This window comes from Hippoglossus stenolepis, chromosome 8, assembly GCF_022539355.2.
Source record: "Hippoglossus stenolepis isolate QCI-W04-F060 chromosome 8, HSTE1.2, whole genome shotgun sequence".
In the NCBI taxonomy this organism is placed as follows: domain Eukaryota; kingdom Metazoa; phylum Chordata; class Actinopteri; order Pleuronectiformes; family Pleuronectidae; genus Hippoglossus; species Hippoglossus stenolepis.
In genome coordinates, this window is record NC_061490.1 from 21,179,925 (window position 1) to 21,205,764 (window position 25,840).

At 39.2% G+C, this 25,840-nt stretch overlaps 2 protein-coding genes and 1 long non-coding RNA gene across 4 annotated transcripts in view; all 3 read right to left on the reverse strand.

Annotated features, from left to right (window-relative positions):
- Window positions 1-2,963, reverse strand: part of LOC124852252 — a 14,935-nt gene extending 11,972 nt beyond the window's left edge. The window contains exons 1-2 of the long non-coding RNA XR_007032876.1: window positions 2,799-2,963; window positions 2,500-2,581 (exon numbers count right to left, since the gene is read on the reverse strand). This is a non-coding gene — a long non-coding RNA (uncharacterized LOC124852252). The remainder of the gene's footprint in view (window positions 1-2,499; window positions 2,582-2,798) is intronic.
- The window catches only part of LOC118113339 (B-cell receptor CD22), a 1,629,935-nt gene that overhangs the window by 860,532 nt on the left and 743,563 nt on the right, over window positions 1-25,840 (reverse strand). Inside the window, exon 6 of the mRNA XM_047340748.1 lies at window positions 5,614-5,901. Coding sequence (XP_047196704.1) covers window positions 5,614-5,901 — 288 coding nt within the window. The remainder of the gene's footprint in view (window positions 1-5,613; window positions 5,902-25,840) is intronic.
- Window positions 18,812-25,840, reverse strand: part of LOC118113363 (mannosyl-oligosaccharide 1,2-alpha-mannosidase IA) — a 167,333-nt gene continuing 160,304 nt past the window's right edge. For both annotated transcript variants that reach the window (XM_035163037.2, XM_035163036.2), the window contains exons 10-12: window positions 23,559-23,731; window positions 21,263-21,378; window positions 18,812-20,329 (exon numbers count right to left, since the gene is read on the reverse strand). In XM_035163037.2, coding sequence (XP_035018928.1) covers window positions 20,188-20,329; window positions 21,263-21,378; window positions 23,559-23,731 — 431 coding nt within the window. In that variant the 3' untranslated portion in view covers window positions 18,812-20,187. The remainder of the gene's footprint in view (window positions 20,330-21,262; window positions 21,379-23,558; window positions 23,732-25,840) is intronic.

The following is a 25,840-nucleotide window of genomic DNA, read 5'->3' on the forward strand; positions in this document are numbered from 1 at the left end:
ACACGTTTCTACAGTTTAAATACAAAATGATGCAAACTCAAACACAATGGTAAGTCATTTATGCTCTTGTCCACTGACATGGTTTTGAATTTACTGTTAACCAATAGCTGCTCCAAACATCTTAAAATGTGCATATTTAGATCGGGGGATACTGCCCTCCGGCTACGGGCCTGGCTCCATGGCAACTAAAATACTAACTCATTGATGCACCTGTATGAAAATGTAATAACGTATCTAATAATATCTTAATGTCTCAGAATTTGTACTTTTACTTTGGATGCTCAAGAGTTTAAGTTCAGGATATAGTCATATACTTGATTTTATTTAACTTATTACTTAACTCAAGTAAATCTAAGGTTTACATGGTCCGTTAATAGAAATGCATCACAAGATAATGTCCATTTCATGACGCAATGCGTTTCGTGTGTACATGCATTCTTCAGAAACCCTTTCACGCTGTGACATGTTCACAAATCCAACAATAATGTCAATAAACTTTAAAGTTCATCATTTTTTCCAACATATTTCATTTTATTTTGAGCTACAGGATATTTACATTCAGGTGTGTGGGTTTGGATTAAGTTCACAACACTGGAAAGCACAAAAAAAACATTCAGCAGTGATTCTCAGCATTTCTTGTCTAACTGCATGTCATTTATATATATAGATTATATAAAAAGTTATTAATACAATCATTTTACACTCACATTATTTACATTTTAAGTTGCAAAATAAGGATTTTAACCGTTTATCCTCACATTTTGCTATGTTTACTGTTTTCCACAAAACCTTTTATTAACAGTTTCAAATATTTATATATTATATTTTAGCTCAGTAATGTAACTTCTGTGCCTTCTTGCTAACTAGTTTTAAAATACTCCTAATGGCTACACGCAGGGTTTTGTTGTAGCTGCATAAGGTTTGTTGACCAGCTTACATTACTGTAGATTTACGATTACGACCTATTTTGCTTAACACATGAACTCTTCAGACTCTCTGTGATGACTTATTGTGAATATAAACTTCCTCAGGCCCGAGGTAGCTGTAAAAGCAGGACGAGAACATCTTGGGTCAAATCCTGACGTCAGAGTATTAACTCTCATCTTCGTGTGAGCTGCTGGAGTCTCTGTTGGTCGCTGACGTCAGGGCGTCGCTGTGAATCTCACCTGTGAAGTTCAGCTCCACTTCACCTTCACTGGTGTGGTCATCAAATAGATTTGGAGATGTTGGTGCACGTGCAGTTGCATTACTAACGTTTTCATAGTCCTGCAGGATCTCTGGGTCATTCTAGGATGAGAGCGGAGGTAGTTTATCGATTATTTGTGTGACAATTTCTGGATGTAATGCACAATAAAGTTCATACAAGACTCACATCTGATTCTTTTAGGACTTGCAGACATTTTCCTTGATTTAATTGTTTTGTTTGTTGCACAGAATAAATGGGTGAAGGGGAGGTTTCATCTCCTGACGATTATTGTTTCCTCTAACCACATGATTATCAAGCAGCAACTGAATCGCTTCATTCATGCTCTAAAATGGATGCTGTACAGGTTGTCTTTTAATTACTGGCCCCAGTATACTGAGATATAAGTGCACTGATAGACAGCTACTGACAGGGCAAACAGTGAGGGCAGGATATGGAAGTACAAGGAGGGAAAAGCAACAGCTTGAACAGTAAAAGACACATCTGCCTGTAGAGCCAGACTAATACTGATGATAGAAGATGGAAGGCAGTAGCTCTACATGGTCAATTTGAGGGGTTGTAGATATCCTGATAGATTATTTATTTATAATTTTAAATCTAATGTGCACATCTTGTTGTCTTGTTTCAGATCCTTGTATCGTGTGTACTCAAAATAAAACAAATAACAGATTCTGGGACTTTGGAGGCTTTGTAATATCACCATTAAAACATATTTGATTACATATGATTGAAATTATGACATAATTTAGAGTATTTAGAAGAATTAGTAGTTTTACAGCTGTAACAGGTCAGAAGTGATGAAGCAGAGGCTTAAATATCCTGAATCTTAGACCTAAACTCTAATCACTGTTTCCTACGACACTTTGAATTAAACTCTTTTAAAATACATTTTCTTGAGTTTACTAAAGTCTCCATATATGATAGTTTTAACTTGTTGTTTTCTTGTTTAAATTGTTGTCTCAACCTGGGACTCACCTGGGGCAGATTCAAGGGCAGTAAACACCCAAACACACACACACACACACACACACACACACACACACACACACACACACACACACACACACACACAAGGTGAGTCACTTCTGTCCAGATGTTTTCAATAAAGAAGTCGAATGGATTAAACAAATGTGTCATTACCGAAAAACCAGAAGGGGATTCGGTGTTTGTTGTTCCTTGTTGAATAGATTTCTTCCTCCTGTATCTGAAAACATAGAGGGACATGATGTGGTTACACATGCCAGACCATCTCTGAAATGTATTTATTTAATCAAATGCACTTCTTATTCATTCACCTTAAAACTACGATGATTAAAATGATAATCATCAGGACAAATAGAGCAGGAACGAGGAACTTCAGGATGTGCAGATAGTTTCCTGTGGTTAGAAGAGGGAGCATCATATAGAGCTTGACCTTTGACCCTTGGCTACCAAAATCAAATCAGTTACTCCTTGATTCTAATTGTGTGTTTGTGTGAAGGACGTAGGACATAGGACGTATGGACGGACAACCAGAAAACTAGTCTGATATAAACCTCCCACATGTCTCCTGATCAATAAAACACACAGTTATAAGGCCTTGAAATTCACTCACGTTCAAACAGATGGACGGGATCAGACAAACTTTGGTTTACTTCATTTTCTGCGACGCAGTAGTAGACTCCTGGCTGGTTTGAGTACACTGTGTGGTTTTGATGCTTGGACACAAGTTCATCCTTTTCCTCGCCCTGACTCTTCCTGAACCATGAGTAGAGTTGGACTGGGGAAAGCTGTGACTGATGCAGCTCAGCATCACGGAGCTCCTCCCGTCAAGCTCCTGCTTCTCTGACGACTTCATGATGTTTGTGTGTTTTGGAGAAACTAGCCGGGAAATTCAGGAGAAAAGACAACGTCATTTTCTGAACATCATCAAAGATCAAACATGAATAACACAACAAATGAAGTGACATTATTGCTGCTCTTTAAAGCCAGACTGAGAAGAATGTGAAACTTTAAATGGGAGGATAAAACAGACTGGCTTTAGATTCACCTGGTGAAACTTTACATTTTTTTCTCAGTAATTTCTCTTTGAAACAAACTACAGCCACTGATTTTAGGTTACTGTTCCTTTTTTAACTTCAATATTTTTTATCAGGTTTGCTAAATGTTATTTTGAATGATTTGCTGAATTTACTGAAATAGATTTTGAAGTATAAACAACTTGAAATGTAGTTAAATAATATACAAATCTTTTGTACTAAGACAAAGTTGGGGAACAGAGCTTTAGAAACAAGAACCCTGAGGCTCTGAAACACCCTGACTAGCTTAAAACTAAAACTAATACTTTTATCTTACTTCATTCTCTGATTTGACATAGTTCTAGTTTTTATTCTTTTATTTATTCTTTTATGACAGATTTGTGTAATGGAAAATTCCACTGACCAGGTGTCTCACTGCTGTGATACTGTCTACCTGACAGGATGGAACCCTTATTGTGTCTCACTGCTGTGACCTTGACAAACAGGGTGTATGCCCTTATTCTCTGATGTTTTCTTCCAACTGCTACAGCGGACGGACACAGCAGATGGACACAGATGATGATTTCATGTCTTTTTTTCATATTATGTTTTATGAAACGCCTCTTTGTATAAGTACTGGCTTTCGTGAACTTTGGGGCAGTTCCACTTTGAGCACCCGTGCTTGTTGTGTAACCTCTGCAGAGCTTACTATTAAAAAGACTCAAAGGCAACTCCAGTCTGAGAATCTCATTATTTCAAATCTCAAGATGAATTTCCATCACATTTGTAAGAAGAATTTTTTCATTATTCATATTTTGATGTGATTTTTGTTATTTGGGAAACACTTTGTAACATTGTTTTGAGAAGTGCTATTTAAATAATTTTTAAGGTAAGTTTGGAGATAGTGGACTAGGGAGCACAATAACATGCAAACCTGTGAAAAGAATTCATTGCATTACACAATTACATCACAAATTATACTAGAAGAAAACTTATAACTGCTTAAAGTCACTAGGCTTCAATTTAATAGAATTATACTTTACTCTGGTGGAAGAATTACAGAGATTTAAGTACTTTAGGTCATTAATTTCTCAGGTGCTATTGTTTCAACTGTCAGAAGTAATAATTAATTAAACAAACTGGACCACTGAAAAAATACATGAGAAAAATTTACTTCTGCATCGATAGTTTCTATAAAGGAAGATTTGGTTTGATCTGTTTGGTTGAAAAAAACAGCCGCAGCTGAAACACTCACATTTCACCACCAACTTCTTCTGCTTGCTGTCCTTTGAGCCCTCACTGTTCTGGGCACGGCAGACGTACCAGCCAGCGTCGGCTGAAGTCACATTAATCTTGTGGTAGAGAGAGTTGATGGGTCGTGAATTAAGATTATTTTCTGTGATTTTTAAAGACTGATGATTTGTGTCGATCCTCATCAAGGTGAGAGTTGACTGTGGGAAACTTTCAACAGTGCAGTTGACGGTGATGGTCTGACCTTCTGTGACCTCAGAACTCATAGACAGTAAAGGTTCAGTGGGCCGGTCTGTAGAGAGGAAGCAGAATCTTCTTTAAAGAAGGAACATTATGATTTTATTGTTTTTCTTCCCTCAGTGTCAACAACACATTTTCCTTCACATCAAGACCAGGATTGGCTTGAACTGTCACATGTTTGGGACTGTCTGCAGTAACCAACAATATAGAAAACAGAGAACTGTCAGATTTAACCACTGTCCAATATAATGGTCTTTATAATATAGAATGATCCTGCATAATATATGTTTTTTATTTCATCAGGGTTGAATTCATTGTAGATTTGTAGGTAGTGGACTAATTTATCAAAGGGAGCACAATAACATGCAAACCTGTGAAAACAATACATTGCATTTCAACACAATTTATACTATTGTGGTGTTGAATTATATCACAAGAACACTTACAACTCAAAGTCACAAGGCTTCATATCAACAGAATTATACTTTACTCTGGTGGAAGAATTACAGAGATTTAAGTAAAAGTAGAAATATCACAGTACAAAAATACTCCATTACAAGTATAGGCCCTGAATTCATAATTTAAATAAGCAGCACAGTAGTTTATCAGGAGTATTCATTAAGTAGCAGAGTGGCACCACGTAACATTACTGGATCATTATTATTGATAATTTATAGATTAAATGACTTCATATAGGGTCTGGTAGTTTATTGATATTTTCTAAGCTCTACAGTTCTTAATCAAACAGACACATTTACTTTAGGTCATTCATTTCTCAGGTGCTATTGTTTCAACTGTCAGAAGTAATAGTTAATAGAAAAAAACATGAGAAAAGCTACTTTTTCATAGATAGATTTTTTATAGGAAAAATTTGGTTTGATCTGTTTGGTTGAAAAAAAAAGCCGCAGCTGAAACACTCACATTTCACCACCAACTCCTTCTGCTTGCTGTCCTTTGAGCCCTCACTGTTCTGGGCACGGCAGAAGTACCAGCCAGCGTCGGCTGGAGTCACAGTAAACGTGTGGTAGAGAGAGTTGATGGGTCGTGAATTAAGATTATTGTCAGTGATTTTTAAAGACGGATGATTTGTGTTGATCCTCATCAAGGTGAGAGTTGACTGTGGGAAACTTTCAACAGTGCAGCTGACGGTGATGGTCTGACCTTCTGTGACCTCAGACCTCATAGACAGTATAGGTTCAGTGGGCGGGTCTGTAGAGAGGAAGCAGAATCTTCTTTAAAGAAGGCACATTATGATTTTATTGTTTGTCTTCCCTCTAGTCTGTGTTACATAGGTTTCTTGTAAATGTAAAAGTTCTCCAAAGCAAAAAATCCAACAATCAGTGGTAAAGGGAGCTCCTCTCCTGAAGCTCCTAAACTCCTCTTCATCAGTCCAGCTGATACGATTTATTGTACTAAGACAAAGTTGGGGGACAAAGCTTTTGAAACAAGAGCCCTGAGGATCTGAAACAGCCTGAACGAGGACAGACAGCAGACTGAGTCAGGAGCTGAAAACATACTTTTATCTTACTTCATTCTCTGATTTTACGTAGGTCTAGTTTTTATTCTTTTATTTATTCTTTTATTGATTGATTGATTTTTGTAGCCGACTTGACTGAGAAACTATGTAGAGTGAAGCTATAGCCAAACTGCTCTGGAGTCATAACTGATCTAGAATAGTTCAACCATCGACTAAAAGTGAAGCCAAAGTGTCTAGATCGCCACCTGGTGCCTGACTGTGGTATAAATCTCACCTCATGAATTTTAGTGAATGGGACACGGACCAAACTAAAAAGTCAAAATACACATCAACTAAAATGATCTCAAAGATGGATTCTGTAGTTTTTATCACTGGTTTATGTTCAAATGTTCATTTTTCATGTACGTTTGGTTATTAATTATATTTCCTCCCGGAGGAGTCTTGGTTGCTCGGGGCATGAAGGACACATTTGTCTACTAATTGTAATTTTATGAATATTCTGAAATGTATTTTAATATTCAGATTTTCATTGTACATACATTCAACGGGATTTCCAGGGTTTCTTGTAGAAACATCTGTCGGTGAAAACACAAGTGGAGAAGTCAGTTAATCTTTAATGCAAATGTTGAAGAAAATATAAAACATTGTTTTCAAAGTGGAGAAATAAAATCCTTACGTTTTATTAGGGCCAGAAAAACCAACCACGTGACTGTCTGAGCCTCCATCTCATGTGGGACTACAACTGGATTTCTGAAACAAATACAAACTGAAAAGTGGATAAAAACATCTTAAGATCACAGAACTTTTTCTTTTACTGTAAAACGTGTGATCAATGTTCTTTTTCAGCTTGTGTCAGAATTTCCTTCTTCCTCTTTTCATTTCTTTTACTGACATTTAGAGTTTTGTCTTTGTTTTGTTCCTCATATCAAGATGGTTGTGAAATTGTGGTTTGAAAACACAAAAGTCACCTCACCTCTACGCAGAATTTGTCATTTATTAAAGGAAAATAAATGTAATTATTTAAAAATGGAATATTTGTGCCACATGTTTTTGTTAATCTCAGAGTTCAGTTTCTTTTTTAATAACTAAAATATAGTTTGTTTTCTGTTTTCTTTTTAAATTTTATTTGACATTAGCTACTTGTTCAAATCACATTTAATCAAAGAAACCCCAGAACACATATAAAATATGTTGACTGCAAACATAACAGTGTCTTTATTAAATTCAAATTTTTTAACCTTTTAGTCTGAAATATACTGTTTAAAAAGTCATATCTGGCTCTTTGGGTTCATCTCAGTCTTCAGGGAACTACGACATCTGAAACTGATGTTTGAGTTTTCATTTGGAAAAAAGTATTTCATCTGAATGGAAGAAAAAGGGTTTTAAATTATTATTATATTATTAAGTGATCTGGATTCTAATTTTATTAAGAAAAAAATCAGCTTGTTTTTTCCACAAAAAATACAGTTTGTAATCAGTGTATATACTGTGAATAAAACCTCTGAAACACTATATTTGACTCTAGTAGATTAACATCATGAGGAGATAAATAACCACAGAAGCTTGTTCTTACCTCAGAGGACCCACTTGTATCAGTCTGTCACACACAGCCTCACTCCGAGAATGAGACTTTACAGAAAAAGGAAGTTTTCACACTTTGAAAGGGGATGCAAAAAAATAATTAGCATCCCTTATCATGCAAGCCAGAAAACAGCTTCTTGTAGGTGTTCAGATTACAGTGATAGCGTTCACAGCTTCTCACAGTATCTGCACACAGATGCATTTCCTCCCACTTCCTCTTTTTGTTGTTGTTTGTTGCGAATTCTGGTTAATCAGCACAGAGCAGTTTACAGTACTACATATTTATTTGGAGAATTTATGCTCACATAGTATTTACAGTGTCTCTATTTAAAACGTCATCTAACAATGTGAAAACGTATCAAAAGGGTTTGTGAAGAGTTGAATAAACATAAAAGTGCAGGTGAACAACACGTAAACAGGAAACATCGCACAAAGAGAAAAGCATTTCACTCCCCCTCCCCGAGAGCTGCAGCCACGATCTTCACAGCATCGGCCGCCATTTCATCAATGGTGAAAATGTAATAACTGTGATGGAAACTTGACCTGGTGAGACTTCTGAAATAAAGAGACTAGAGAATCACAGTCTTTTAAGTATACTTTATTCCTTGCAAGGAAGGTCAGACAATCATACAGCATGCGAAGAGCATTCTGCAGAGGGAAAGACCAAGAAACAGTTGCAGGCGCATGCTTTTTATGCAGATGCAGTGAAGAGATGTGTGTGTGAAGAGTTGAACTGTGTGTGCGTGTGCGTATGTGTGTGTGTGTGTGTGTGTTATAGGGACCAAAGTTTGGTCCTAATGAGGCACAACATCACTTCTGAGGCTCTCGTTAAGTTGTGTGAACCATGTAAACTGTGGTTATGTTAAAGTTAGGGTAGTTAGGATGAGGGATAAGGTTTAAGTTGGACTGTCCACAATGAATGGACGTCAATGCAAAGTCCAAATGAGAGTGTGTGTGCGTGTGTGTGTGTGTGTGTTAAATTGCACAGGGTTGATTTCGCTGTTTATTCACGATTCCTGTGGCCTGAGGGAAAAAGCTGTTTCTCAGTCTGCTGCTGTTGTAACGTTGTATTTCTACTGGTGATGCCACTTCTCTCGTTTGTGGCTGAAACTCATCACCACAGTTGTTGATGTGAGTCGAGCAGCATATTAACATCTTCATTCTTCTTCTTATTAAATCTGTGCACTGGTCTAAAAAGATTTGGTCTAATTAGTGATGTCTTGGGCGGTTTTTTTTTAGGAAGCGAGGGACGACAGGAAGGCAGAGTCCTTGGAGACGCGCAGCAACGTGGTTCATTTATGTGTGTTTCTTTCATCGCAGCAGAGAGCGGGCGCAGGCAGCTCCGAGGCTCAGTGTGTGTTGGCCTCGTTCCCGTCGCCTGTGTCCCAGTGTGGTCCCTGCACTGCCAACCTGACCCCCCCCCTTACTGGAGGAATTTGGACACGATGACGTTTATGTCCACAAGATTGGTTTGTTAAAACTGAGACATATTCTTTCCATGACCATCGAGCTGTTCCAGGGGAGCTGGTCAGAGTCCAAATGTAAAAACACTTTTGTTTTCATAAGCTCCTGAGCTGCAGTGTCCGATCTGAACCTGTTTAATGTTGTGTTCTCTGTGTTGATGCTGCGGAGCTCCTTCAGAATTATTCCTTAGTGAGTCGTCCTCAAACACTTCTACAAGATACTGGCACTTCTTATTGTTTGGGTGCACAGCTTAAAATAAACAGTCTGTGGTGCAGAGTGAAGTTAGAAAACTTTGTGCTCATCCTACCTGGTTCATCTGCAGTAAAGATTAAATGGAACACATTTCACGTATGTCACTTTTTTACGAGTTTAAATGATTTTCTTAACTGGTGTTATTGTTTCATACTTTGCATTTCGGCGGTTTCAGAGGTGTGTTCAGCAACTGACACAATCTTCATCCCCAAGATCACAACTTTTCAAAATAAAAGCTCTGTCAGCCATTTAGGACAAACACCACAAGTATGAAGTGGATAAGATGAACGATTCACGAGATGCGTGTTCCACATACAGACAAACGTTTGTGGAATTAGTAGGTAGATAAATAGATGAATACAAAGTGAATTTACAGGTTGAGACGAGCTGAGACAACAGAATCTGTCGGACTGAGAGGAGGAGGACGATCTGGTGTTTGGAGCAGAAATGATAAAAGTGTTGTGGGAACTTTTGCATGAATCAGTTCTTCTGTTTTGACGTTTTGCAGGAGTGGACTCATACTGGAGACAGACTCTGAAGTTGTGCGTCTTTGCTGTATTGTCTCTGTGCGTTCTCCAGTCCCACATTTGCATATTTGTTTCTTTGCTCACACGTAACGTTTAATTGCTTCCAGTGTTTAAATGTGTTTAAAACACGACTGAAGTGGAAACAACATTCTGTCAGTTTGCAGTTTGATTGACACCTCGATTCCCGTAAACAGCTTTTTTTTTGTTCAGGACTCAGATTCTGAGCGTCTCCATCTCCTGGGAATCAAAACTCATATAATTGAGATGCAATCAAAATCCTGAATGCAGGTTTTTCTCGGCAACAGATTGGATTTGCTTCAGAAACACAAAAGCTAAACAGCGCTGCACCGTCAGGACACAATGATTAAAGCTCAGACAATAGCTTCACACCTGTGCTGCAGCGGAAACCAATATTCTTCCATATGTTCTGTGACTCAGGCCGTGACTCATCAGAACTTAAACAACTGAAACTTTATTAGCAGAAATTAATTTCACAGCGGCCGCTTTGTTTCCACCTGAAACCAAAATAGTTCCATTCAACTCTCTTTGAGCCACGTTGTGTTTTCCTGTCGTTTACTCAGACGGCATTGATGCTAAATACATGTATTTATATAACTGTAATTTATATTTGTATCGTGTGTCTTCAATTTGGATTCCTGTTCAGATGCTGAGATTTAGTTTTTGTCTCAGTCATTGTTGAATTAAATCCAATCTAATCCACATCTTTGGAAAACAGAGATCAGAATGAAAATGCAAGTTATCAACAGTATAAACATGTTTGTGTATGTGTGTGTGTGTGTGTAGATAGTGTCTCAGGAGGAAGAAAAATGTATTCAGATCTATTACTCAAGTAAAAGTACCAATACCACAAAAAACAACTCTACAATATAAATTCTGCATTCATAATCTCATTTATTAGGAAATATGATCTAAATTCTATTACGTGTAGTATTTAAGTGAAGTACTCTCATGTGACAGTATTGTGTTATTATTATTGATGCAGTAACCTGTAGTTTTATTACAATTCACTAATTTATTTACTGTTTTTAATTCTCTGTATAATAATGAATTGTATTGTTCATGCACATAAGATTTTAACACCTTCACCTCCAAAGAAATAAGTTGCCACAACTTCCAAAGACAATTCCTTAAATACTGAGTAAAGTCCAAGTAACTCAGACTTGCACTTGAGTAAATGTACTTGAGTAAATGTACTTGAGTAAATGTACAGTATGTCCTTAAAAGGTCAGGCTACTGAAATCACTATCATTTAGTTTCTTTCTTCTTAGTTTCTATTTACTGAGGAGATTTCTGCTCCTGAGACAAACAACACCTTTCTAGAAACAAGAAACTTCCCTGTGTTCTCCTCTCTGTGTTTTCACCTTCACTGCAGCAGAGACGCACATAAATAAAGTTAATGTCCATGATTGGCCACAATAAAAGCAGCGGGACATTCATCACGAGTTAGATAATAAACTTCAGTGAAAATACGTCTCAATATTTCATCGACTCAGTGAGAAAAGTGCGACTCTGGTATTTTCTGGGCTGTAAATCTGTGCAGAGCGAAGCCGGCAGCGAGTCGCAGACGCTTGTCTGTGCTGACAAGTGAATATTTACGACAGGGAGTAAAACTATCACAATTAGCATTAGCTTTCATTTGGATTGTGGATTAAATTACTTCACTCACGAGGCTCCTCAAAGCCTCGGAACATTAAAATACCATCTCCCTGCAGAAAAGGTAAAAGATTGTGTATCAGTTTTTGACAGGAAATGGTTTAAAACGTGTTGTGAGAGTTCAAACTAAAACACCTTCGTGCATTTAAATCTGAAGTGAGAAAAAATAGTGTCCCCTGAAAGGTTTATTTTTCTGAAGCAGTTTAACCTCCATTTACTTTGAGTTTGAACCTTCTCCAGCTGCACGACGCTGCTCATGTGGCTCATCAACACTCACAACTCATCCAGTTTGCTTACTGACCTGTTTGAGTGGAAGGTCGGACATCTGAAAACCAAACATCCCACAGGATCCACGGTGAGTTTCACAGGGAGAGATGATTATGGACGATAATCATCTGCAGCTGCAGCTCATGAGCTGTTCCACTTGACGTCGGTTAGTGTTCGTCACTGAACTCATCCACAGGATCAGAGGATTCAGATAATAAAAGCAAATGTTGTTGTGAGTCTGTTACCGTTGCTCGGATATTCATGACGGAGAGAATTAATCTTCCTCTGAATTTTTCTTTTTCCTTCCTGGAAACGTCGCACACTTTTCTCTGCAATTTCTCAACGGATCAGAAACAACATTTTGTAGAAACATTCCTTGTTTCTCTGTGATGAATCTTAAAGACTTTAGTCGTCCCCTGACTTTTCCTCTTTTGCCACCATGAGGTTGACATTTGATGTTTTGGCTAAAAATATATTAACAAGAGCTGGATTTTCATGTGAATTGATGATGTAATAAACTGTGATAAGTTTTTCGACCCCCTGACATGTTCACTAGTGCGATCGCCAAGTCAATGAATTTGTCCCACACGTTGGTTCATCAATTGAGAAATGTAACGATTAATAATTGGCAATTATTTATATATACTGTATATTATAAGCCATTTTGAAAAAGTGGTAAAAAATCTGACTCCAGTGTTGGGACATGGTATTTGTGAAACAAAGTTCGGCCTACATGTGCAGTCAAAAGCCTAAAGCCGCATGTCCCTTTGTTCTGGAGAAAACCAGACCCTCCAGAACTCAGTCTCCCAGGGGGCCTCAACGTCACACAGAGGTGTGAAAACCAACAGGAGACACAAGTTTCAACTCCTATTGGTCACTCTGGGCCCCATGACCTGTGAGGTCACCGGACCAATGTAAGGCCTGTTCCCCCTTTCTTCACTCTCTTTCCATGCGACCCGTCGAGGGGAGAAGTTTGGCTTCTCCAGCTCACATCTTCTCTTTCCATTCACCTCTTCGAGAGGAGCACACCGCTCTTTCCCTGCAACGCCGAGGGGAGAAGCCTGGCTTCTCCAGCTCACTCTTTCAACTCAAATCAACTTCATGGAGGAGAGTTGCAGCTTCCAGCTCATCTCACCACGGAAACCTCCTCGCAATCCAAGCTCTACCAACCTCTAAGCCACGACGCGATGTCCTGCAGGAGAACTTCAAACAGCAACTGAGCTGCACAGCTCAACAGAACCCCGAAGGCAGGAGCCACACAACCAGCAAGACGACTTCACAGAACTTCGAACAGCACAGCAACTCTTTTTCCCCTTTCCACGGACGGGTAACACAACTGGGCTTTATAATTATACTAGGCTAAGCAAGACTGTTTATTCGATTCTGTGTGATGTTTATAAGTTTGATTTGTTGTAACTTGTATTTTGGTTACAAGTTATTTGAAAGTTAATGTTAGTTTGTTATGCTCTTCACAGTCTTTCGTTGCATTTCACTCTACACTCTTTCTCTAACTTGGCACCAACACACACAGACACACGCATATCGCAGCACATATATCTCCGACCCCCGCCACACGTCGTAAACATTCCAAACGGGGGAGGCTGTTAGCTCTAGAGTGGCCAGCCGCCATTTTGGAAGCACGCTGACTCACACAGACACACACACACGCATACTCACATACCTATCTTTGTTTAGTAAGTACACTGTTAGTAATTTGTGTTTTTTATACTTTATTATATTCATAATAAATGTTTTTCTTTCACAAATGTTTTTTCATTAATGTTGCATAAGTGAATTTTGCCAACCTCTATACTGTCAAGAACTCTATATCCTTCAACTTAGCTAACTATCTATATGGTAATTTTGTTTATAGTTATTAATTTAATTGTTAATCAGAGTTCCAAATTTGTAGTTAGTACTTTTATGAGACTTAATCAATAAATTGGCTATCTTTTCCCTTCCTTTGAAGGGTGGTGCCCCGAGGTAACTTTAATCAATTAAAGTTATTATTTAATATTAATATTTTGAACATTAATATTCAATATTTTATTTTGATAACCAAATTTATTGAATGCCGAAAGGCACACCATTTTATGGTGTCACGTTTAATGCATTATTGCACAACACCAGCTTCTCAGATGTGAAGGTTTGTGACCTTTGAATATAAACTAAATATAGTTTGGTTTTGATTGTTGTTTAGAGACATTTGAAAACACGACCCTGGTTCTTTGGCATTTCATAGACGGAAGCATTGATTAGAAATATTGACAGATTGTTCAATAGTAAAGAAACCTCCTTGCTGGAAGTTCCTGCTCATAACAACGACACACTTCAGGATTCTGAACCCTCCTATGTCCGACCCCCGAGCTGCTGAGTTATTTTTAGAAGCATTAGCAGATGATTATACAGTTGTGTTTCTGTCCAGGCACTAACAAGGTGTCGGGGCAGCAGATGAGGGTCTGCAGCGTCTGCAAAAACACAAACCAGAGTAACACCGTTTGTCTGCAGACTGAGGCCTCTGCTCCGTGCACGCACACACCCACACACACGGCTAAATATATGCGCAGAATTAAACTCCACACACACTCTTAGGACTCAGTGTTGATTCGCTCGCTCAATTAGTTTCTCAGAATTTATGGTAAAACTTGATAAAATGTCGACCACTGAGATCCATGACTGGAAACACTATTAGTTATGTAATTAGAATGTGTAATTGAATATGAATATTAAATGACAGCATGGCCGGACTAAACAGTTTCATTTCCCCAAATCACAGTCGAGTTAATTATCACATTAAAGTTTTATTATTCATAAAATTGGAAAGGGGACAAAGCAGCAGGGGTTTCCATATTGCCTCCATCAGTGCCATCCAATCATCAGGGTTGCTGCTGATAACATATATTAAAAAAAACGAGGAAAAACTCACTCACTGTGATTCACTTTTCCAGTTTACAAACTTTTCAAAGTCAAAGATGTTTATAGGAAAGCGTGAGTGAAAAAGCTGCTTTTCAACCTGCATCTAACACAAGTAGTTCAGTTTGTCCCAAAGCAAACTGCCTCCGGCTGCCGCTTCCCTGAAAACACACTCCAGAACAACAACACAAGTTCATGGATGAGTCCCTGAATAGAAATTACAGAAAACAAGCGGATTTTAGCTCATTGTGTGGAACAAATTCATCCATTTCTCTGTGTCCCTGTGTAGATGGAGAGTTCACTGTAAAACTACAAGATGCTGAAAGGAGACACACGAGGGAAGAAGGAAATAATGTGGAAGTGAAATCTCCTCTGAGTCAGAGATGATGGGTGTTGATGAGCTGCAGTAATATACGTCATAATGTTTCCCAGAGGTTTTCTGTCATTTTAGGAACTTGTTGTTCTCAGACAGATATTTGTTCAAGTGGTTGTTTTTATTAGAACTTTGTTATTTGATGTTAGACACTGGATTGGTCGGGTTGAGTTTATCTGCAGGACCTCGATCCTGCAACTCCACGGCCTGATGACCATGAAGTGTCCTCTCCTGGGTCCAAGACATCTGAACTTCATTTGAGGCTGTTTCTTTAGGCTTTGAAAAATAGAAATGTTATTAATTAAACATTTTAATAAACTTTTTCTGATTAGATAATCAATGGATAGGAAAACAAATTTGGCATCCCCAATATTGATAAATATTTGTTTACACCAACAACAAGCTAATGCTAAGTTATGATAATTTGTACAGATCTCTGAGTTTGACAATTCACTCAGGATTTCCTGTATGAAAAGCTCATGTAACTGCAGATTGAAGAGAATCATTAATCATGTGTCTCTTTGAGGAAGTGGCCTGCAGGCAGATCTGTGTATTGCATGAATATTGCTGTTGTAGTAGTTGCTAATTGTTTTAGTTAATTGTGCTTATTTGCTCTCTTACCAGGAGTTAAACTAAAGGATTAATACTTACTTAATAACAAGCAAATTATCAAATGGACAAACAGGGAAACAAAGTCCGTCTTATTTCCGTGTGCATTGACTTCCTGAAGTCTCCACTGGTCGGAGTTTAAAGCAGAAGAATGATCTGTGAAGATATGTTCACTGTGTAGTTAGAGTCATGTTTGGTTTTAAAGGAACAATGAAGGAAGAGCTTCAGACCAAATCCTTTCATGTCCTGAGAGAAACAACGAAAGTGTCAACACAACCTGAGACGAGGAGAAGAAGAGAAGAGATGAGTTTGAAAAGTTTCATTCTGAGAAGTTCACTACTTGACTGTGTGCCGCAGACGATAGATGTCCACGTGACATCACAGGTGAGCTGTGTCGGTCTTGTTTTGTTCGAGCTGTGTGAGATGACACTGTTTTCCCAGAATACATCAGAGGTTTCATCCCGAGGAGGCAGGAGGTGGGTTCAGGATCGAAGGATGAGGAGACTGAACCTGTCACAAAAAAAAAAACTGAAACCAAAGCAAAGCTCCCTTGTGTATTTATTACCTGCTATTCAGGGTCTGGCATTTTTCTCCGTGCAGTTGTCACATCGTGGCTGTTCTCACAGTGCGGTGTCTAATTAGAGCAAGCAGAAGGTCAGGAGAACAGCTGACGCATCAAAGTGCTTCGTGCGTCACAGGACATTACGAGTGTTTGTTTGCTCGCAGCTGAAAATACTTTAAATATCCAGAAACGAGTTCTTGTTGCTTATAATCAATTAAAAAAGGGTTTAAAAATTAAAATGCATTTTTGTGGATTGTTTTAAACACATACAGATGGAGGATGTGTCTCTGTTTCCTCTCACTATCCTGAAATGAAACCCAAAATATCCCACATACGAACGCTGCCATCGTGCTCATGAGCAATGTGTGCAAGGATCAGAGGGCGGAGCCACAGTCACTAGGTGATTCACACACTCAACCAATCATCAGTCAGACTCAGCTGTCAATGACATTTCAACCTGTTTTTATAGCATCAAATCACTAATTAAAACCACACTTAAAATATATTTAAAATGATATTATATTAATATAAACTAAGTTGAGTAAGGGACGGAAGCAAGTGTAATATCAGTTAAACTCTAACCTCTGAAGATGATTCAAGTTCATGTTCAGGTTCTGTAAAGCAAACAACAATGTGATCTGTGCTGCATCTTATTATTATTGCATCATGGTTTGTTTCCTTTCAAGTCTCAGAAATGTTGTAAATCAGAAAAAGTGAAGTGTTCTTTTGTTATACTGCCGTCTTCAAACCAGAACATCCTGTTTCTGTTCCTCCTCTTAAATCACCGGGGACTGGAAAATGTGAGTAGGTGGAGCCGACAGTGTTTTGAAATCAAATCATATTTGAGGCAGATCTCCGCTGACGTGCCGGTTATTCCCTGTTATTCCCTGTAAAACTGCTGCCCTGCTCCAGACGGCTGGAGGACGACTGTGGCGGCGAGATAGCGGCGGCTCTTCCTCCTTTGTTACCCGTCAACAGAAGGTCCGGCCGAGTCTGACAGAGGCTCCGACATTTCTGTTCCTGCTTCACCTGCTCAGCTCAGGGAGTTCAGGAGCAGCAAATGAAAAAGAAAGAGAGGGGAGTGGGATTATTTGCAGTTTGTCCTTCGCCATCAGTCTCTGGTGCGTCCAAATGGACAGTGATCCTCCCATTTACGTCCCCGGGGCTTTGTCAGCCGATCTCAGATGTACAAATTGTGCCCTTCGCTTTCGCCCTTTTCATTATCGCGCCATCGCTGAAGGGATTAATGGTCACGCAGGCTGTAACTCAGACAAGATTTACACTCGCTGTTTAAACTCTCACACACCTTTGCATTCCTCCTTCCAAAGGTGTCAGTGAGATTAATGTCACCAGATCTGTGACATTTGAGCACCATTTTTCAAATTAGTATTAAATGTCAATAATGCACGCGGGTCCGTTTTAGAGCCAATGAAAAACCACTTGAAGCGATCAGAGGGAAATTAGGATGCAGATGACAGCAGGTGCAGCTGAATCATTTGTGGGGGGGATATTAAATCTTGCTTTGTTGGCCTGTCAGCGTCAGAGGTGCAATACTTAATGAGCCATTAGTCATGTGCTGGTCGTGACTGCTGGTGTCTTCCACAACCCTGAGACGTCCCCCTGTTAATGAACTTCCTGGAGGAAAATACTGGAACAAACGAAAGCAGCACATGAGTCAGGATCCCTTTCTTTCTCTTAGTCACTGCTGATTGTTTCCAGTCAAATGTTCAAAACCTTGTTGAAGTAGAATTAAACTCAGTTGAGCTTGATTCTCCCCAAAAGCTCTTTTCCTTAAATTCAGCCCGCACCAAATTACACAAACTCATAGATATCAGGCCTCTACATATGTCGTCAAGATTCATTCATAATATCTGGGAGATTGGTGAAAATGTAAAATCACCATTGAAATCTTTGAGTCGAAGTGACAACTGGTCAAAATGTGAAGAAACGCTCTTAACACAGACACGATATAGTGTCAAGAGGCCATGAACAAAGTGACCTTGATCCTTCACCCTTGAAAACTCCCAAATGTAATTGTTTAAACTTTTCCAAATGGACATTTGTACTAAATTTGAAGAAACTCCTTCAAGATGTTCCTGAGATGTTGAGTTCTCAAGACCAAACACTTTGACCTTTGACCATCAAATTCTACTCAGTTCTTCTGAGAGTTTAAATTAACATTTGTACCAAATTAGAAGAAATTCCCTCAAGGTGTTCTTGAGATATTATGTTCACATTCACAATGCAACGGATGGACGGACAACCTGAAAACATAACGCTCTTCTTCCAACTTTAAAGAAAGTTACAATAAACTTTGAAGGTAAAAATAAACATCACAGCAAGTGAGACGTTGGTGTTTTTAGACTTCATCAACAAGTAAAGAAACAAAGTCAATAAAAAAAGAGACAGAACCACCGTGGTTGTTTTAAATGTACAAAGTTGCACAGTTATTTTTTTATCAGTATTTGAAAATATTCAACAATGAAAGTTAAATCAAACAGTAAGAATAAGTCATAACAATAATTAATATCAGCATTAACTAGACTTAAAATCAGAACTTTTTTAAAACGTTTTTTTTTCCTTTTTTTTGTACTGAAACACCTGAGGGAAGCAAATCAAAAGAGAACCCAGAAAAAATAACCACTGAAGTTTAGAGAAAATAAGAAAACGATCACAAAGTAAAGTCAAGACAAGCTCATACAGGGGCCTCTCTCTCACTCCATCTGTATGTACAGCACATTCGCTCTGTAGCTGTGATGAAAAGAATGGTGGTGAAAATGAAAACTGGTCTCTGCAGCCTAACAGCCTTTACATCAGCATTGGCAGCTGTATGGATTCACATGTAAAGGCAGAAAAACTACAATAGAAACAGGAAAACCCATTAGGAGCAAACTGGCAAATTCAATCTTTTCCCCATTGAGCTTGTATCACAGTCACAGAACTGACAGATCTCCATTTGTGTCTCTGACTTGAAAAGGCTGAGAGGACCGAGACAGCACTGTCCCGTTCAAACAGTTTCCCCGAACACAACCCGACGTCCTCTGTTAAAATATGGTCCCTGGATGCATAAGACACGGCCACTTTCCTCACTTTAAAAAAACATCATTCAAGCTTGTTTCAGTAGGAAACATGACATCAACATTAGTTTGGAGGTGGGATCCAGAATCACATTTCATAGTTGTCTGTACATTAATTAATAATCATTAGACTTCAACCCCTTGTTCCGTCAAATCTCACCAAAAACACGTTAACTGGAAAAAAGATGGGAAGGAAATGCAAAGAAACCTTTGGTCAGAGAGTGGAACTCACAAAGGAGAAAATGCAATGACAAGATCTGAGGAGAATCATTCATCATTCGAGGTTAACGCAACAACAAAATCAAAGAGCAAAACTCAAGTGGTTTTCTATACGTTTCTCTCTCTTTCTAACAATATGGCCCATGGTTCAACCCTCCTCCCATACATTTGGGTCTGCAAGTTATACTGGTTTCCTCACAGAGGAAAGAAGGAAAGAAAAAGGTGCTCTTTTCATGAAAGTCATGTTTGTCTTGATTGTCCACAAAAAAGAAGTGCCAGCAGGAAGTAACCCCGGCGAAAGGATATACAATCACAGCGTAAAACGACAACATCCTTTACTGGAAAGGAATTGAAGAGTCCATAACCCGCTCCTGAAATACTCTGAACCTGCTTTGACTTGGTGTGTGTGTGTGTGTGTGTGTGTGTGTGTGTGTGTGTGTGTGTGTGTGTGTGTGTGTGTGTGTGTGCACATGTGTATCAGTAACCGCTTGTGTTCAGTCTCAGTTGGAAACCGTCTTCTCCTCTGTGGCCTCATCCTGCAGGCAGCTCTTATGGATGATGGGCAGCGGGTGGGCTTCTGTGTTGAAGACCCAGTCCTCCAGCGGGAGGAGGTCGTCGTCGGAGAAGAGAAGGTAGAGATACCTGCACGGACATGAACAGCGTCCATTTAGCTTCATCAAAGTCAAAGCTCTTTATATAATATAGAAAAAAACATTCACTTCCTGTGGCTTTGTATCGAGTTCAACTTTGAAAAATCAGCTTTAAATAAGGTTTTTAATAGATTTCTGCACAAAACAAGGACGATGTTGTCTCCTCCATCATTTCCATTATAATCCCTTTAACCTTCATGTAAAGGCCAGTGTGAAGAATGATTACAATAATCTGTTTCTCTCTGAATGTGGCCACTGGACTTTTATTTTCAGAATGACTTGAGGAATTAGGAACATATTCACTAATCTGAATAACCTTGTGTGCATGTCGTGTATTTACTGACATTAACAGTTGAGCAGACTATTCTGTCTCAAAACTGGTGCTGACATTGTTCCCAACAGAATCTGTCATTCTTCAACAAATAAACATTTTCTTCAAGGACTGATCTGAAGGTAAAGTCGTCTTATTTTTTCTCTTACAGCTCGTTTCAGTATCTGCACATGAACAAGAATCTTTTCTCAACATTGGGCGAATTATAAAAAACTATCACGCAACAATTCCTCCATCTAGAACAACTAAATTATTCACCAGCAAAGATTTTTATGTAACGATTAGCCACTGAAGTTTTTAAGTGGATGCACATTAAGACCAGCAGAACAGTCTGGTGCTCAAAGTTCTCCCGTCTTTCAGCTCATGTGATGTAGCATCCTGAGCGGCTTTGTTGCTTAATGACCCCAGAATGAGGGGAAACAAAAAAAACTGAACACGATCACCTCCAATGACTTCTGAGCACTGACGTACAAATCCTCAGTTTTTGATGCTGTATAACTCTCTTTATCTGTGATCGTTTCTGAAAGCAGAATGTAAAATGCCATTTGCCACATTCTGCTGTGGAGGGCGACGTGGGGAGGAAAGAGGACGTACTTGAGTGTCTCTGAGAGGAAGAAGCTCTGCTGCATGTTGTCGTGGCTGACTGTCACGGTGTAAACGTCTCGGATGCCAGAGAAGCCAGACTCCACTCTGCAGTGCTCCTCCAGGGCCTGACGGGTGACAGAGAGAGAGAGAGAGAGAGAGAGAGAGAGAGAGAGAGAGAAAGAGAGAGAGAGAGAGAGAGAGAGAGAGAGAGAGAGAGAGAGAGAGAGAGAGAGTTTAAATGTGCACAAACACCTTCAAAAACATTTTTCAATTTTATTTCTGGACATGTTCAAGTCCACGTCTCGCAGGTGTTCGCTGTGAAAAGTGTACAAATTGAAAAAACAATTTGTTTGTTCATGAATATTCCATGAGTGTCACGTTCGTCTGTGCACACCTGGCATCAATGTGTCCTGTGACCACTTGTGAACACATCTCACTTGACGTGTGTTTGCAAAGATCCAATTATGTTGTTTTTACCCCGTCTGAGTTTGCAGATGTGTCCGATGTGGATGTGTGTGAGTTCAGTGTGTTGGTGCAGGCGAGATAGAGAGAGAGAGAGCGAGCAGAGTCAGGAGGGGCTGAATGAATCAAGCTGCGCTCAGATCTGCTACAAAGGTCTTTTCTACACTACTGCAGATATTTGAAAACCTGCCCTTTGGAAGGCATTTGTAAAAATGTCTGTTTTAGTGATTCGAAATTTCATTTGCATAAGAGAGGCTCAATGCAGAAGAATTTTTTTGTTTTACATTGTTGATATTGTGGCTGTGACCACAAACAAATGAATGTATGGGCACTAAGAGGCATAAAAATACTTTGCATTCATTGTGAAACTGCAGCGAGTCAGAGGACACATTTGTATTTACACAGCGGAAAGAATATGGCTGCATGTGTCAAAGATCTCAGGACGCACATGAACCTGAACCTGACCTAAACTTAGCACTTTTAATCTCTGAATCCAGTGTGAATGGACGCACACGTCTTCAAAACCAGTTTTAGTTCTGGACAAGGTAAGGACCACGTCCTGCAGGTGTGTAAAAAGTGAGTAAATTAGTATTTGTTTGTTCATGTTCAATCCCCCTCAGAGTGGCCTCATCGTTTCTGTACTGTAACAGAGCCAAATGCATGGAAGAGACATTCCTCTCATATCCTGGTACAAAAATATCATCATCTAAAATCCTCAGCAACAGTGTGTCCATGTTCACTAAAGGAAACGATGGAGCACGTCAAGCCCTCGGCCGGCGACACAATAGAAGCTCAAGCTACGCTAAAGCTGAGTAAAGCTAATGGGGAGAGTCTGAGCTAGCCAAGCAGATTAGCACGTTATTAGCCCTGCTACAAAGGGCTGGCTTATACGTACTAATTAACAAAGACCCCGACGTGTTAATGCCCGATGTTCATGGAGAGGAGAGTTGTGACCACTTTCAACCTTTGTGCCAGATAATTAGAGGCCTGTCAAACTCGTCAGCCTGATCCCTCCACTAAATTAATGCTAAATCTATCATGGCAGTCCTCTACAGTTTACTGCAGCTGGAGTCCTGTCTACTGCCACATTATTAACTGTGCTCCCTGCGTAACCTTCACCTCCTGATGAAGAGGCAGCTTTATCTAGAAGCTAATGTTTAGCACCAGAAAATATCAAGGAAGCTGGTTGAGGCTAATTGGGGGTGTTAAAGGAGCACGGCACGGAAGGCTAGTGCATTTTATAAACTCAGAGTCACTTCTTACACAGAATTATATGGTACAGAAATATACGGCCACATATAACATAAAAATACCTTTTTACCACAATTATGTCATATTCTTAACCCATGTTACTCATATTGATTGTCCATAATGCAACTTTACTATGTTTCTTGGTTCTGTATTTTTTCCTTTATACAATTTGACAGAGGACGTTGTATAGTGAACATATTGTGACGCTGCCTGAGGCAAATGTGTGGTTTAGGCTTTATGAATAAAAATGACTTCACTTCCTTAGAGGCAAGAAATAGTCCTAAATTAAAAAGTCCTTACGACTGCAAATAGTTGATTTTATACTTGGCGCCTGTGAGCATGTAGGGGACAGGACATGACGTCTCTTGCTGTCCCTGCATCTTCGTCTCTGTCTATTACATGAAAAGACATCAGAAGAGTAATATACCTACTAGAATAGCAATGTACTAATAGTATCTTCGGGAAACTTTCATAAACCAGTATGTTCGAGTAAGTCTTTACTAAAAAGGGAAAGAAGGCTTCTCCAATAATAAGTTTCTTCTAATATTCAGGCCAATAAGGGGAAATTTGAAACCCATATTTTGTATCTTACCTCAACCGCCTCCCATCCCCAGTCTCTGTACTTGGGGTCGTGTGTGAGTCTCCACATGTACATGTAGCTCTCGATGACTTCAGGTCGTAGGATGTAATATCTGTCACTCAGCCTTGTTGCCGTAGCTTCAGCTCCGGCATCGAATCTGAACGCCTCAGGTCCCAGTTTGGTGGCTGACAGATCACAGGAAGAGGAAGAGAAGAGGAGAAAAACATCAATCTGTGTCAGCCAGCAGACGTCTGCACTTACTCCACAGATCTGCGAACCTTCAAAGCGGAGGCAACGTAACGTCAGTGTTCAGGAGCCGTTCGTAGTTTCACAATTAAGACCTCTTCAGCTGTCCAGACGCTCTTCAGGCTATTCTCTCTCTCTCTCTTCTGCTTCTATTATATTTCAACAGCAATTCAAGACTTCATGACAAAGAGATCCTATTCATGACACGGTACAAAGTAATCTATTCTTGTCAGGGTCAGGACAGGAGCCTCAGCACATCAGCATCTTAAATTTAGAAACATCATCATTATTATTATTATTATTTATTGTTATAATTTTATTCAGATTTTCCTGCACCATACAGGCCTGATGTCTCTTAATTACCACTGAAACACACAGGGGGGCTCTTTGTTTCCACGTTTCAATTTCTCCTTCAAACACGCATTTGTTCTTTTAATGTGATCGGCTAAATCTCTAAATTATTTATATTCTATTGCTTTGCACAGCACTTGCCTTTGTCTTTATGTGGAGTTATTATAGGTGAAATGTGATCCTGTTCTCAAACCTATTTTTGCTGTTAACTGGAAATCAAAACTTCCTCAATGTTTAACTTTTGTCTCGTCTCAAAGCAACTGTTTTTGGCATCTTCTTCAAGGACATCCTCCACTAAAGTTGACATTAAACACAGTGTAAGACAAACTCTAACAGAGAAAAGACACCCCCCATCTTTCTGCACAAGCCATAATCACATACCAAAAATAAAATAGTTACTGTTCATCATTGATTTCAGTCATAGCCCTGTTTTCTTTTGAAAGGTAACACAACTCCGAACCACCTCTGTGTGAACAGTTGCTGCAGTCACACTAAAATGCTTTGCACAGATGGAATCAGGGGACCTGCAGCTTTCAAACAATGAGTAACTGGTCAAGGTTGTGAAGAGCGATTCCGGTACAAACACATCTAAAGTCATGCTACCAAGGCCAAAGCCTCCCACGACTGGGATGGTTTATTTGGAAACGTTAATTGGCTGCTGCAAGGTTAAAACACTTATTTCCAGACAATGACCTCAGTGAGCTGCATCCAGGTCTGACTGTGCAAGACGACACTGAAATGAACAGACAGATGGGACGAGAGATCAAAATTGCGGGGAAGGTTTGCTCATATATTTCCCCCCTTGTTCACCAACATTTTTCTCCTGGATATATCTTTAGTCTGGGAGTGAAACACCGTCTTATACTATCCCTCATTTATAGGATGGAGTCACAATACATTTTCCTGTGGAATCAATTTTAATCACAGCCTTTGTTCTTCAATCCTCCATCTCCCGTTTCTTTCTTTCTCCTAAATTACAACCTCCAACTATTTAACAAACTTACAGTCGTGAGACGTTAAAGAATAATCAAAGGTTACTTCATCGCTGCGGCTTATTAGATCTGGTTATTAGACAACATATTAGGTATTAGGTCTCTGCGTTGAAGTGAAGGCAACAAAAACAATTCTACTTTGGAGTCGAAGAAGAACAAAAAAGGCCTCAGTCCCTTTTTAAATTAGAATTTGCTGCTCTCCTAGACTTTTTGTATTAGATTTAAATACAGAAAATGAAAATGGCACCCAGAGCGCATAACTCCACCAAGGCCAACCGTCCAACTGCCCGACCAACAGTCCCCCTGAATGATTTTTTCATTAAGATCCGTGAATTGTTTTCTGAGAAATCAAGGAAAATCTCTTGATGTTAAAGAAAGAGAAACAAATTCCTGATCCGACCCTTGATCAGGATCCACACCAAAATTGTATGACTTCTTCTTTAACTCATACTTCATGCTTCCACAAATTTCATAGTTTTTGGGTAATCTTGCTGACAAATAAACAAATCAACAAACACATGGACAGGGCTGAAAGCAGAATATAATATGAACTTTCTGTTGAAATGACTACTACAACAGCTACAGGACACACTGACACAAGATCTGACATTCACAGTTCCTGGATGATGAATCCTATTGACGTGATCCACAGACTTTTCCTCAAGCTTGATGCTGACAGTAGTAATCAACTGTAAAACATCACCA